This window comes from Mus musculus, chromosome 4 (assembly GCF_000001635.26).
Source record: "Mus musculus strain C57BL/6J chromosome 4, GRCm38.p6 C57BL/6J".
Taxonomy (NCBI): domain Eukaryota; kingdom Metazoa; phylum Chordata; class Mammalia; order Rodentia; family Muridae; genus Mus; species Mus musculus.
The window spans coordinates 147,997,442-148,012,143 of NC_000070.6; the positions used below are offsets into that span (position 1 = coordinate 147,997,442).

Below are 14,702 nucleotides of genomic sequence, written 5' to 3' on the forward strand. Positions count from 1 at the left end.
CCCCCAGCCTGAAACCTGCTTGCTCAGGGGTGGAGCTTCCTGCTCATTCGTTCTGCCACGCCCACTGCTGGAACCTGCGGAGCCACACACGTGCACCTTTCTACTGGACCAGAGATTATTCGGCGGGAATCGGGTCCCCTCCCCCTTCCTTCATAACTAGTGTCGCAACAATAAAATTTGAGCTTTGATCAGAGTAATTGTCTTGGCTACATTTCTTTCTCTCGCCACCTAGCCCCTCTTCTCTTCCAGGTTTCCAAAATGCCTTTCCAGGCTAGAACCCAGGTTGTGGTCTGCTGGCCGGACACAACAGGTTGGCCTTGAACTTGATACATAGCTGATGGTGGCCTTAAACTCCTGATCCTTCTATCTCAGCCTCTAAGTGCTGGTATCACTGGTGTGCGCCACAAGACCAAGCAAAACATTGATTCCTTGTTCAAAACAGCCATGCCTAAATGTTCCACAATATCTTATCTGCCCAGCCTGAGAGTCATACTGCTTCTATGCCAGCCTTTTGGGTATGTGGCTTTAGGGACATCAAGCCTTCCTGCAGCAGCACACAGTGTCCCCAGGGATAGTTATGAAATCAAATCCCAGACTACAAACTGTACAGACCAGAATTCTAGACCCCGGATTCCTATATAGAAAGTTCGTTCTGCCCACCATTGGCTGAGGTGACTTCTTCCCTGAAGTGAGCATGGAGAGGCTTTGGGCCCAAGAGGGTGGGCCTTTCCATGTCTTTTACATTTCTTTTTTAACTTAATTTTTTAAATTTCTTGTGTGTATGCATACATGATGTATGTGCACATGTGTGCACCCAGCACATGGGGAAGCCAGAGGAGGACATTAAGTGTCCCGTTCTAACCCTCTCTGCCATACTCCCATAACGCAATGGGCCAACCCCTTTGCTGTCACGACCCCTTTGATGTTTGGGTTGAATGACCCTTTCACAGAGGTCACATATCAGATATCCTGCGTATCAGATATTTGCAGTGTGACTCGTAATGGTAGCAAAATTAGTTATGGAGTAGCTGCAAAGTAATTTTAAAGTTGGAGGTCACTGCAACCCGAGGAACTGCATTGAAGGCTGAGAATCATTGCTAGAAGTGAGGTCTCTCACTGAACCTGAAGTTATTTTTTGTTTGTTTGTTTGTTTGGGCGGGCTAGGCTGGCAGGCAGCAAGTTCCAGAGAGTCTCATGTCTTCGTCTCCCAGCATTGCATGCTGTGCCAGCATCCCTGCCTGGGTCTATGAATGATGCCGAGGACTCGGCCTCAGGTCCTCCTGCTTGGGAGATCAAGCATACACCCAGCCCTACCTATTGCTTTTCTTTTTATCATTCCTAAAGCTAAGGCTGGCTGGCTTCTGGACATCTCAGGAAGGTACCCCAAAGCAGAGCAGGACTAGAGATATGGAGAGAAACTTCACATTGGGTTGCCTTCCGATTGGTGCTCAAATCAAAGGCTTCTAGAGGACTGGGCTGAGTGGGTGATGGGCTCCACCACTTGTCAGACACAGTATTATACACTGTGTTGGACATGGCGGCACTGAGGTACGGAGAGCATGCAGAGCATCACAGCAGAGCATCTTTTGCCCCTGCCCCTCAAGGAAACCCTGAGGTCACAGAGTCTCAGTGGATGACATTCACGTCCCCTCCAGTTCCACCCTGGAAAGTTGACTCTAGCCAAAAAAAGATGGGCAAACCTTGAAATTGCACTCCTGGGGCACTGGTCAGGATCATAGCTCTCCTAGGGCCACATAGAGACTTCAGATGTGGCTCAGAACAGAAAAGCAACAGCACTTGTCTGAGGCCACCCGCCTCAGCCGTTCTTCAAGTCTTTGCCCAACTCAAAGACCATCTCCAGGAGGTAGGTCATGTGACACACACAGCAAGGAGCCCGAGTTCCCCCAGTAGGGCTGCTCGCCTAGTCCTCTCTGCTAATAATAATCCCCAGGCACACAATTAAGCAGTGAGCGCATCCCAGGGACTCATCCGGAGGCGACAGTGTGAACTTGCACAGATTTCAGACTTCAAGGAGAGATTGGCCAACCCAAATTGGTTGCCTACAACCCCCAGCTTTCTCAAAGGGCTCTCTTTTTCTATCTTAGAGAAAACATCACCGCAGACACCTCTTGTGACTTCCAGCCACATGACAACTCCACCAGGCAGCCACAGGGTCAATGGGCGTGGAAGTCTTCCAATAGCCCATTAAGACGGTCAGAAAGCAGAGAGCAGCAGAAAATGCACACACTTATCACACACACAAAGCATACATATGTCGAAAATGGCTACACTGGGGTGTGGAGACCACTTGTTAAAGGTGGACTGCCTGCTCATGCTCCTGAGGCTGCCAGAAGAATTCATGGCTCACTTCCTTGGTCTCAAAGGTCATGAAGGACATTATGGAGAATGGTGTATGTGTCCCCCCCTCAATCCCTTACCTCCTCCTTCTATTTCCCTGGGAAGGGTGGGACCACCACATATTTCATGCTCAGAGTCTGGGCTTTGGAAAGAAGAAAAGTGGTTTCATCCTCCAAACCCATCCTGTTGGCACCTTGGACACGAGTCTTGGGAGGCAGTAAAAATAAACTTTAGAGGAAATATGCTCTTCTAACATCCCTTGGTGTTTACACGTGTAGCTGAATTCTTTAGAGCCTGTATCATGTTGGCTTCCTGGCTGACTTCATACTCTAAAAAAAAAATAATAGCTCTTTCACCTGACTGCTAACAGGGACATCTAGGGTGGGGGTGGGCTGTCTGGGGCCAGAGGTCCACCCACGAGGCCGATGAATCAGGTGTGAAGCTAGCTCCAGCATGTGTACTCCCTGGCCAGCCTAGCTGGCCTCCCAGCTGCCTGTCATTGCCTCCTCTCCCGCCCTTATTTGGAGCCCCTGACAGCTGAGCAGCAAGCAGGGGGAGCTGGGTGCAGGCCAGCCGTCACCCTCTGCTTCCCTGCATGGGTCCTGTTGCCAGGGAGAAAGAATCCTGAGGCGAGCGCCCAGGAAGATAACCAAGGACTCTTTTCTGCTCCTCTCACACCTTTGAAGTGGGGGCCTCTTGAGGCAAATCAGCAAGAATGTGACTCTTGCAGCTGAGGGTCTGGGGGAGGGGGGTGAGTGGAGCTGCTCAAGGCAAAGGGGCCGTGACAAGCTTTGCCGAACTGATAACTTTAAAAGGGCATCTTCTGCTGGCTCCTCACTCCATCGCTTTATCGCTGCAAGTGACAGAATGGGGAGGGTTCTAGCCCCCCTGCCTTCTCAAAGAGCTGGGGGGCTATAAAAACGGGAGATGCTGGCAGCTAGGAGACAGTGACGGACAAAAGCTGAGAGAGAGAGAGAAAGAAACCAGAGTGGGCAGAGACAGCAAACATCAGATCGTGCCCCGACCCACGCCAGCATGGGCTCCTTCTCCATCACCCTGGGCTTCTTCCTCGTCTTGGCCTTTTGGCTTCCAGGCCATATTGGAGCAAATCCTGTGTACAGTGCGGTGTCCAACACAGATCTGATGGATTTCAAGGTAGGGCCAGGAAGTGGGACACAGACTGGGACCAGGGTCTCTTTGGTACTGGGTCCATTCCTGAGACGTCCCCTTTCTCTGTATTTATTTTGCCTTTATAAAGAACCTGCTAGACCACCTGGAGGAGAAGATGCCGGTAGAAGATGAGGTCATGCCCCCGCAGGCCCTGAGTGAGCAGACTGAGGAAGCAGGGGCCGCACTTAGCTCCCTCCCCGAGGTGCCTCCCTGGACTGGGGAGGTCAACCCACCTCTGAGAGACGGCAGTGCTCTAGGGCGCAGCCCCTGGGACCCCTCCGATAGATCTGCCCTCTTGAAAAGCAAACTGAGGGCTCTGCTCGCTGGCCCTCGGAGCCTACGAAGATCCAGCTGCTTCGGGGGTAGGATTGACAGGATTGGAGCCCAGAGTGGACTAGGCTGCAACAGCTTCCGGGTAAGAGGAGCTGTGGATGGAAATGGGATAGAGGTCAGGTGGGGTCTTGTTAGGGCTCAAACCTTGCCAAGGGACACTACCAGGGAGCATCTTTGGCAGCTGAGAGCCTGATGCATGTATCATTTTCTCTGTGAGTTCTTCCTCACTACGATGGGTGTCCCTTGAGTTTCAAGACAATGACAACAGCTGCTGCAGGGTCTGAGCCACAAGCACTGGGGAGTTAGAATACAGGGCCAAGACTGCCTCATTAATGCTTACCAGTGCCTTGCTTGCCGGTTTAATCACAGAGGCTAGACTGTGGCTTGTGGGAAATAGTTGATCGCTGTTCAAGTGGAACAATTTAGCCCAGTAAAGGCAGATCATCAAGCCAGTATATTTTTCTCTTTGTAGTACCGAAGATAACAGCCAAGGAGGAAAAGGCAGTCGATTCTGCTTGAGCAGATCGCAAAAGATCCTAAGCCCTTGTGGTGTGTCACGCAGCTTGGTCACATTGCCACTGTGGCGTGGTGAACACCCTCCTGGAGCTGCGGCTTCCTGCCTTCATCTATCACGATCGATGTTAAATGTAGATGAGTGGTCTAGTGGGGTCTTGCCTCTCCCACTCTGCATATTAAGGTAGATCCTCACCCTTTTCAGAAAGCAGTTGGAAAAAAAAAAAAAGAATAAACTTCAGCACCAAGGACAGACGCCGAGGCCCTGATGTGCTTCTTTGGCTTCTGCCCTCAGTTCTTTGCTCTCCCCAGCCTTGATCCCTCATTTCTCCCTCCTTCCCTCCCTCTTCTTGCTGTGTGTGTGTGTGTGGGGGGGGAGCCTCACGTCATAGTCCTCAAAATGCTCTGCCTCCATCACAGAACCCGGGAAAGTCCACCCAGGCTGAAAAGGGCATTTATTTTTAATTCATGAAAAGGGAACACGAACACACCTTTTCCTGAGGACAGGTAATGACATCTCTGCTCAGAAGTTTCAAGCATTCCTTTCTGGTTAGAGCCTGGGTGGCTTTAAGGGGCATTTAGAGAACCAGAAACTGCCCAGATCTGTTACAGAGTGCCAGCTGCTGTGACCATGTGAATTTCACTCTCTGAGTATGGGCAAGTGTGAATGGAGGGTGGGTTAAGCAGCTGAGAGGAGGAAGGTTTACAGGCTGATGGGTGGCCAGTTCAAACGATTTGTGGGCTACCCCACTGCTGCGTCACCACCTATCCACGTGTATCACTCGGTGCTGGAGATCAAACTCAGGGAGCCAGAGGCATTTGAAAATAGCCACAATCTCCCTAACACAGGACTGTGGAGCTTCAACTTGTACGTTGCGTGGAGGAGAGAACCACCAGGAAACATGCAGTACCTTATTTACTTTTAGTTTATGTAGCTTTGGCTGGCCTCAGACTCTAGGAGACCTGCCTTGCTACATTACCAAGTCTGGCTAAGGTGCAGTGTTTTTATACCAGCTTGTGAAAGGCACTGCTCTAAGCAGAGAACACATTCAGGGCTCATAGTGAACACTGCTTCTTCTCTGAGATCACTCAGGTCATCTTATAGCTCCAATAGGATATGGTTTGCTAACCCCCCTGTGTGCTTGTGTGTGTCTGTGTGTGCGCACGCATGTGCGTGTGCCTGTGTACTTGTGTCCCTAACCTGTACTGGGCATGTTATATAAAAATGGGGAGGATAACCCGAGTAGTATCGTGCACACCTGTTGAGGGGCAGCAAGGCCAGGAGCAGACAGTGATTGGCTGGAGATTGAGGAAGAACTTCAATCACTTCCAATCAAAATATTCCTGTCTGAGCCAGGCATGGTCACATATACCTTAGTCCCAGCACTGGGGAGAAAGGGGTCGGCAGATCTCTGTAAAGTCAAGACTAGCCTGGTCTACACAGTGTGTTCCAGGACAGTCAGTGCTATGCGTGAGACACTTACTCAGTTAAAAAACAAAACAAAAACCCACTTTCTACCTGGATCTCAAATTAGAGAGTACAGAGAGCCAGTCAGTGGAGAGTGACATGTGAGGACCAGCGTGAATGGGAGGGAAAAGCATGCATAGAGCCAGTCAGGGGAGAGTGACGTGCGAGGACCAGCATGAATGGGAGGGAAAAGCATGCAGAGAGCCAGTCAGGGGAGAGTGACATAAGTGGACCCGTGTGAATGGTAGGGAAAAGCACGCATAGAGCCAGTCAGGGGAGAGTGACGTGCGAGGACCAGCGTGAATGGGCGGGAAAAGCACGCAGAGAGCCAGTCAGGGAAGAGTGACGTGCGAGGACCAGCGTGAATGGGAGGGAAAAGCCTACATCGGGAGTTGGGAGTCATAATTGCTAAGGAAAAAAAGGAGCTGCTAGGGGTGTCCCCCAGATGTCATGGGACAGACATGGTGACAGGGCAGGGGCCTGACGGGCTATGACTGGTGACAAGGCAGCACAGACACAGCAAGTGGTATTCCTTGTAAAATAAGACAAGCAGGCAGAAGCGCATGCGTATGTGCAAGCACACACCAGGAGAGCTGGGAGGGCTTCCTCTCCTCAGGCTGCTGTTAGGCTCTCGTCTCTGGGGTAAGTCCCCAGACAGACTGTCCACTGTTGCCCTGGTGCAGCTGGCAGGAAGAAAAGATCAACAGACCAAAAGTGTGCATAGGTGACAGGTGCCGCAGAAGAAAGAGGGGTGGGGACAGGCAGTGAAAGGGAGGTGCGGGCCAGCAGACTGCCTTTCCTGGCTGGGTCTGATGGCAGAGACCTGGAATCCCAGCATGTGGAAGGTACGGAGGGGCAGGGCAGCTCAGGTCATCGCCTGCGTTCCATCAGACCTTGTCTTAGAAACAGACTGCTTTGCTACAGCGCCTTAACTTTCCCTACTTAAGAGCGAGCGAGCACCGTGGAGACAAGGTCTACAGAGAAGGTGCAGACATTTTTATTCTGACTTAAGAGTGACCACAAGAACGTCCACCTTCCAAAGGGCCAAATAAAAATAGACTTTTACAAATTAAAAAAGATACCATTTATCTACACAGTGGAATCAGCTAATGTTACCGTATAAACACAGTATGACCGAAAGGCGGAAGCTGCAACTGGACAGTCTCTGAGGTCCACAGGAGCCAAGGGCAACTCTCCTTGTCAACATGGCTGGGCCAGGAAGGCTGGGCTGGCCTCTCCGGAAGCTTTCTTGTCACCAAGGTCTGCATCAAACTGTCACATGGCTAGCTGAGTCAAGCTAATGTCCGTCCCAGCTGGAACTGCTTAACAAGGTCACATGCAGACATCTCATAAAATACCCAACTCCCACAGCAGTACCGGAGCCACACAAATGCCCAGGCGCAGAAGCCAGCCAGGAAACTGCCTCAAGCCAACCTCAGTGACCCCCCATGGAACTGTGTCTGACAAGGTGCTGTGGTGCATTGGGGGATGGGGTGGGGGACCAAGCTTCGACAAGTAAGAGACTGAGCCACTAGTTCGAAGGGACTGCCATGGGTGGAGGGGTCCACGGCTTAGTTATAGTTCACAGGTGAAAAAGCTGTTGTCTTTGGGCTTTTCTGGAAAGGCAGGTTCAGCAGGGACCCAGAAAACTGAGTGTCCTAGAGGAGCATGGGCCAGGGTGGGTATGCCTGGACCCTGTCCACTCTGGGCTAAACTGATGGTCACACACACACACACACACACTCGATGGACAAATCACAACAGGACTGGCTTGGAGGCAGGGAAGCTGTGGACTGAGGTCCTCCACAGGCTACAATTCTGCAAACCCACCAGGCTGGGAAGACAGTTCTGTGGTGTGTCACACTTTTCTCTTAGTGGGAGCAACTGGTTTTCTTCTTGATAGAGCACACAGCAGGGCAGGAATTGAAATCAGCCATAAAATGAAGCTGGCAGCGGCCAAACACAACCATGCTTAGCTATTTTCCCAACTACTTGGGAAGAGTTTCAACCCCCACCCCACTCCCAACCCCCAGTCAGAAGTTGAAAACAGAGTAAGTCAAGCTCTTTCTGGTAAAAAGGTAAGCAAATGGGGAAAACAGAGGGCCAGGGTCACTGTCAGCCCTAAAGATCCAAGGTAGCCCCTGACCATGGCCGTGGAACAATTTCCCGAGTGCTGGTCAGAGGACTCTGCCAGGCCTGGTGGCCACACTACTAGAAGCCAAGCGTATCACAGATGCCTACCACCAAGTTCCATGATTTAAAAAGAATCTAAAACAAATGAATGCCACATGTATCCAAAGAACAGCTGCCACAAGGGCCTTGGGTTGCAGGAAGATGAATGCAAATGTCCCTACTCAGATGTTGGTTCCGAGAGGACCAGCAGCCAGGAGAGAAAGAAGCCATGAAGTAATGAAGCACAAGGGCAAGAGCATCCCACTCCTACCTGGGCCCCGAGACCAGCAGCCACACAGGTTCCCCTACAAGTCCTCGGGAAGAGGCCGAGTCGGGAGTGCACTGGGAAGCTGGGCTCGAGTAGCGACCACAACAGGGGCCATTGGCTTTCTCCTAAGGTTGGACCTTTGGTCGGTCCTGGCTCAGGACAGCTTGCTTGCCAGCTTGTAGAGTGATCTCAAATTCACCAGGACTCTGGTAGTGGTTCTGTCTAGGGGTTCCTCAATTTTGGTTGACTTTGGGAATGAATCCAAGATAAAGTTGTGGCTGTCCCACCAGGAAGACAGATGAAGGCTTAGAAAGTCGAGTAGTTGTAGAGAGGAAAGGAATGACAATGGGAGGAGAGCGTGTGTCACTGGGAGAACAGGTGTAATCAGTGAGTGGGGACTACTGAATGTTCACAGAAGGGAGAAGCTGTCCCCCTGTGGTGGGATTTAATGCTTCAAAGGCTGTTAGCTGGAATTTTAGTGCATCAAGGATCTGGTCAGGAATGAGTCTAAAGACATTCAAGCCACGGGGTCAGAGCATGAACCCGCTCCTAGGAAACAGAAGGAGAAGAAAGTTGGGCCAATGAAGAGGCAGAATGTATCTGAAGTCTTGGTTCTGATCCCAGGCCTCCCCAAACATGGGGAACAGTTCTTAGTGCCCAATTCTTGAACCTAGTAATGAACATGATATGCAAATAACATCCTCAATGTTTGCCTCAGTCCAACACCTTCCCGGGAGGGTCTGGGCAAGAGCTGGGCTCTCCAAGAAACAGCAACAGAGAGGTACCAAGTGTCCACCTAGGATCCAGCCCGACGGCACCCTGACGTCTCCTTAGGGGAGCTGGGGAATGGAAGATTCTTACAGAGGAAGTTAGTAAAACCCCAACTTCCTACTCAACACATCCCCAAAAACTTCTGACCCCCATCTTCCAGGACTCCAGGCATCTGAGCAAACGGGTGAGTGGGAGCCTTCATGCCGGCTGTGGGGGCCAGTAAGTGAGCGGGCCACCTGCAGAGGCACCTCTGGGAGAGTGGGCTGGCTTCAGCCGGGTGCAACTGTCAGAGGGTCTGGTAATGCTGCCGCAGCCGGGCCTGCAGGAATTCATTTGTCAGGTTGTGCCGTGTAATGATCCCCACGATCTAGGGCAAGGAGAAAACACCCAGGTCAGCACAGGCTAAAACCCACCAGGAAGACTGTGTGTAAAGAGAGCTGGTTCCCGTCAATGTACACAGGATGTAGAAACAGACAGACAGAACTGGGACCTGGATAGCGTGAGGACACGACACAGACTTCCTCCTCTCAGGGGAAGTTAGGAGTCATGGCAGCCTGGGCACAGATGGAATCAGTGGGTCCTGAAATGGGAGAAAGCTGGTAGCAGGAGAGGAAGAGGGACTGGAAGGGGACTCTGGGCCACCTGCTTTCTCCCAACACAAACCTCTGTGTGGCCCAGGCATTCTTTTATTGGTTTTGGTTTGGGTAGAGACAGGGTTTCATTTACAACACAGGCCAGGCTAGCCTTGAACTTGCCTGTGTGCTGGGATTACAGGTGTGTGCCACGACGTCCGGCAATAACTACCCCGCGTTTTATCTGGTGTCCTTGTTTATGAATAAACCTAGGCCCGCGCTCTATCATTTAGCTACACCCCAAGTCCAACCATGTCCTGTCTTAGGGTTCTGTTGCTCTGATGGAGCACCATGACCAAAAGCAACTTGGGGAGAGAATCTGTTTCAGCTACTTCAGCCTATCACTGAGCGAAGTCAGGGCAGGAATCTGGAGGCAGGAGCTAATGCAGGCTCTGGAGGTGCTGCTCACTGGATGGCTCTTCCTGGGTTGTTTAGCCTGCTTTGGTATAGCACCCAGAACCACCAGCTCAGCCATGGAACTCTGGGCCCTCTCACATCCATCACTAATTAGGAAAATGTTTACAGCCCTGTATTATGGAGGCATTTTCTTAATCAAGAGTCCTTGTTCCCAAACAACTCTAGCTTGTGTCACGCTGATATAAAACTGGCTAGTGTATATCCTTAAACAGGGCACATGCAAGACCCGGTGGTACATACCTATAACAGCACTGGGAGGCTGAGCCAAGAGGACTGCCTCAAGTTCAAGGCCAATCTGGCTACTTAATGAGTGTCAGGGAAGCAAGGGAAGGATGGAGGGAAGGCAGGCTGTCCTTAAACAGGAACCACTTCCAAAGGTTTATCTTGGTGACAAAGGACTGGGTCAAAAGGGAACTGAAAAGTAACTAAAGAGAAAGACAAGGAAATGGACCACACAGCCACGATGCTCAACATCACAGCGGTGGGTGGAGTGTTGTAGCTTCAGGGGAGAGTGCCTGCTGCGGAGATGGGCACCTGCAGGAAAACCCACTAGGAACAGTGACCTCTGGGTATGCAGAACCTGGGCACAGCAGAGCTGACAAGGTGATGACCTCAGCAGGCCAGGGATCAGGGCTTGTTTTTATTTATTTATATTTTCTGATTTTGCTACAATACAGTACAATAGTACAGCAATAACTATATAATAAAAAATTAAGTTGGGCTGACAAGGTGGCCCAGTGGGAGACCAGAGTTTGATCCCCAGAACTCACTGAAGTGGAAGGAGAGAACCAACTCCAAAGCTGTGCTCAAACAGCACACGTAAACAGGTTACAAAGGTAACCCTGAAGTGATGGGAAAGCCTACAGAAATCATCAATGGGGGTGCTTTCTTTAAACCCCTCTGAGCATTTTGCCTCATATTCTACTAATGCTATGAACACCCGTAAGAGATGTGGGAGCCAAGAAACACAGAGCTGGTGGGGAGAACCCAGGAGCCAAGACAGGAACAGGCATGGGAGAATGGAAGGCAGGAGGTGCCCCCTGCTGGACTGGCATGCGCATGGAAAAGCACCAAGTGGGAGGACAGATGAGAGGCCACCCAGATGAGGGACACTACTTCCTCCACCCACCCACTTACCTCTCCTACTGCATTCACCACAGGCAAGTGGCGCAGGCCCATGGTTCTGAACAGGTTGAACACTTGAGAAACATGGGTGTTGGGGGAGACGGTAAATGGTGAAGGATTCATATATGGGGTGACATCCTGTAGCAGAAAAATCAAGAATCACCCACAGCCTGGGATAAACATGGCACACAGCAGCATATGGAACAGCCACAAGAAACAGCCCTCCTTACCACAATCATTCGGGGATTCAGCAGTGTGAGGTCCAGGTCATGTATGTCCGGGTATCGCGGGTAGTCCTCAGCCATCTCAGCGTAAGAAAGACGTGGTTGGCTGGCACTCTGCAATTCCGACCAAAACAATGTCCTTGCAACAAACAGAAGCTGCCAGGAGGGTCATTCTGACAGTCCCCCTCCCCAGTTATGATAGTATCTTCCAGTCATGTGCCACCGGGGGAGGGGCAGCTGGGCAGTACAGGAGCCATAGCAGGTGCTGAGCAGGGAGACAGCCTGATACCAAGCCAGTTCTAATGAATGATAAGGCTGCTAAGAGGGGCTATGGGTTGAGCTGTGTCCCCCCAAAAGACAGCCAACTTGTAAATCCTCGTACTATCAGGTGCCTTCGCTGAAAATAGGGTTCTGCACATTTACTTATAATGAGTGCATACTGGACTAGGAGGCCTAATTCCAACATCAGGCCCCCTTACAAGGTGGAGAACAGAAGCAGGTGTGCACTGTGTGCAGACAGGTGATACTGAAGTGCTATCAACCAGCGAGGCCTGGAACTGTTGGCAACTGTAGGGACTAAGACGAGGCCAGGAAGGACCCCCTCCTGGCTCCTTCAGAGAGCTTGCCCGTGCACTCTGGATCTTGTACTTATGGTCTTCAACTATGGAAGACCCTGCTTCAAGCTCCCAGGCCGATGGCAATCTGGCACAATGGCTACAGACAGTGTCACTAGAGTGTTGTCACCACCCCTCAGATTTCACTGCTGTGTGACAGGTCAGGGAGGCCAGTGCACGGGCTCACAGGACAACACAGTGGCCACAGTACTGGCTGGGAGTTGCTATCTGAGCAGGCTCCTGCTCCCTGAGTCTACTCTGTGCACCTCAACCTGGCTCACAGCAGGCCCCACTGCCAGACAGAGCCAGAATCAACCTGCTCTGGCAGGCCAGGCCAGGTACTTCAGGACCTAAGTTGTCACCACTCCAACTTCCTTGCTCCTAAATGCCCTACCAATCTCTACCTATTCCAACCAGGCCAGTCACCCACACTCCACCCAGGTCCCTGCGCCAGGGCAACTGCTCTTCTGCAGGCTTATCAGACCACAGAAGGGCTCAGGTGGCTGTAATGGGAGAAACCTGCAGCTGCTGACATCAGCAGTCACTAGGGAAAGCAAGGCTCTGGGTGACTTGCTTAGGCTCCTGCCAAAAAGGGGTGAGGGGTGTGGTCTTGGGTGCCATGGGGACACCCTAAAACCAAATGGAAGAGAAAAGATGGCTACAGTGGAGCCGGCAGGAGGAGGGGCACTTCTTGCACTAACACATGCAGAAGAGTCCACTTGTACCAGAACTCAAGTCCCGCAGTATTAGGGTAGGCATGGCAGCCAATGCCTGGGATCCAGCACATGAGCTCTGTATTAGGCATTCATCCTCAGCTACCCTGGGGGGTAAAGACCAGCTTGGGCTACACAAGACCCTGTCTCAACAACAGAAGAAAACAAAAGGAAAAACCCCTCGGGATATGAAAAGCTCACCGGCCAGCAGGCAGGAGGCACTAGACAAAATGTAGCAGAGGATAAACAAGGGACAGCTGGAGTCAACTTGCCCTCACCTCCCTCATGACCTGGGGGCCTCACAAACACAGCAAAAGGCCCTCCCTACTCAGCAGCTCTGTACACAACACATGCACTCAAGCACCTCTTCCGGAACAATAGGGTCTGTCCCTGTCCTTATCCTGCCTTCCAGTACACCAGAGCCCAGGACTTACGGACTGACTTTCCGAATAGCACACTCCTCGGACAAGCAGGGTGACAAGCTGAGAGCGCAGGACAAGGCCGTGAAAGGTCAGCGGACGGAAACGCTCCTCCATGGTCCAGTCTTCACTCGGGGACTGGTCAGGGTATAGGTTGGGGTAGGGAGTGTATCTGTTACACAAAAACCAGACGCTGCCTCGTATCCCCTCAGCAGGGCCACTCGCACATCCTCATCGCCTCCCCGTACTCTCCAGCAACAAGGACTCCCTCACACCCTCTGTGCGCAGGGTGCTCTGCATGGAGGCTGTAGGCAGCCAGTGTGAGGCCCTCACCTCCTCTCCAGCATCTGCTGTAGCAGGTCCTCCTTCTCTGCCGGCTCCTCAGAAGCCACATGCTCATCACACACGTTGCGCAGCTCGCTGGAAGGGTACGACTTCATGGACTGGCCCCGCTTGCGCTGCTCACCAGCACGGGTCAGGATACTGGATTTCTACAGATGGAGGTGGGGGCAATGACAGTCTTTACAAGGGCCAAGATGCCATGGTGCTGGGCATACAGATACAGGAACATCTCCAGGGCTGTGGTGATGGGAACAGTACTTTTCATGGAGGTCTGTCTGCAAGACACTCAGAGGTGCAGGCCAGTCAGTCCTTAGACTTTAACATGAACCTGAGGCCTCACACAAGACAGGCAAGTCTCTACCACTATACTACATCCTGTGACCCTGCCCAGCCCAAATGTGACACTTGACCTTGATGGTCAGTTTGACTGGGCTTTAGTAATATTGAAACAGTCGGGATGTCTGTCTGTTTTCACAGGACCAGATCCCAAGGGCTTTGACCTCAGATGAAGAGAAGGTGCTAGGGTCCAGATGGGGAAGTGGGTCACAGCTGTGTGTGCACGCACGTGTGCTGTGTCCTCAGGGGCCTCACCTTTCCCTGACCCCTCCTGGACTCTGTGTCTGCCTTCTCCCCTCCATGCTGCTAGATATTCTGTTGTTTATTCTTGGTCCTGATGGACAGAGCTACCTCTGAAACAGGACAAATGAAATCCTTCTCCTGAGTGGCTAACTTTTATTGGTTTTTCCTCTGTGGAGCAGGGCTGTGCGCCTCTGCCTCCCGAGTGCTGGGACGAAAGGCTCGTATCAGCACCACCGGCTTGGTTTGTCTAAGTGCACCAGCACTGCCCACACTGTCTAAGTACAGTCACACCACATATTTTGTCACAGTGATGCAGTTACCTGCTGCAACAAAGCTCATGCTTTTGCTGCCTAAGGCTTTACCTCCTCTCATCTGGGGAGGTGCAGCTCAATTCTGCAGAGGGAAAACAACCTTTCTCTTACATTCTGTCTTGGAGCGACCATCAATGTTTATGTTTGTTCTTCCCAAAGCCACCAAAGCCAACTGGTGGCCACATAGCCTGTGTGAGGTGATGGACCTACCCTCCATGGACTGAGAGTTGGGAGCTACCCAAGGTCAGGGAGCCACCTGTGTATACCACATAG

The 14,702-nt window shown here is 51.7% G+C and overlaps 2 protein-coding genes across 2 annotated transcripts in view; one reads left to right on the plus strand and one right to left on the minus strand.

Moving 5' to 3' along the window:
* The first annotated feature begins 3,280 nt into the window (after positions 1 to 3,280).
* On the plus strand, positions 3,281 to 4,633 carry Nppa (natriuretic peptide type A). Its single transcript, NM_008725.3, has 3 exons — positions 3,281 to 3,513; positions 3,617 to 3,943; positions 4,334 to 4,633. Exons 1-3 carry the CDS (start codon positions 3,394 to 3,396, stop codon positions 4,343 to 4,345), a joined length of 459 nt encoding a protein of 152 aa, NP_032751.1. The 5' UTR covers positions 3,281 to 3,393; the 3' UTR covers positions 4,346 to 4,633.
* A 2,184-nt stretch (positions 4,634 to 6,817) lies between these two features.
* Clcn6 (chloride channel, voltage-sensitive 6) overlaps positions 6,818 to 14,702 on the minus strand; it is a 34,555-nt gene continuing 26,670 nt past the window's right edge. The window contains exons 19-23 of the mRNA NM_011929.3: positions 13,531 to 13,688; positions 13,213 to 13,369; positions 11,458 to 11,565; positions 11,240 to 11,365; positions 6,818 to 9,420 (exon numbers count right to left, since the gene is read on the minus strand). Coding sequence (NP_036059.1) covers positions 9,340 to 9,420; positions 11,240 to 11,365; positions 11,458 to 11,565; positions 13,213 to 13,369; positions 13,531 to 13,688 — 630 coding nt within the window. The 3' untranslated portion in view covers positions 6,818 to 9,339. The remainder of the gene's footprint in view (positions 9,421 to 11,239; positions 11,366 to 11,457; positions 11,566 to 13,212; positions 13,370 to 13,530; positions 13,689 to 14,702) is intronic.

Coding starts and splice junctions, on each gene's coding strand:
- Nppa (NM_008725.3), top strand. CDS start 3,394: ATGGGCTCCTTCTCCATCACCCTGGGCTTCTTCCTCGTCTTGGCCTTT. Junction 3,514..3,616: donor CAGATCTGATGGATTTCAAG/GTAGGGCCAGGA, acceptor GCCTTTATAAAG/AACCTGCTAGACCACCTGGA.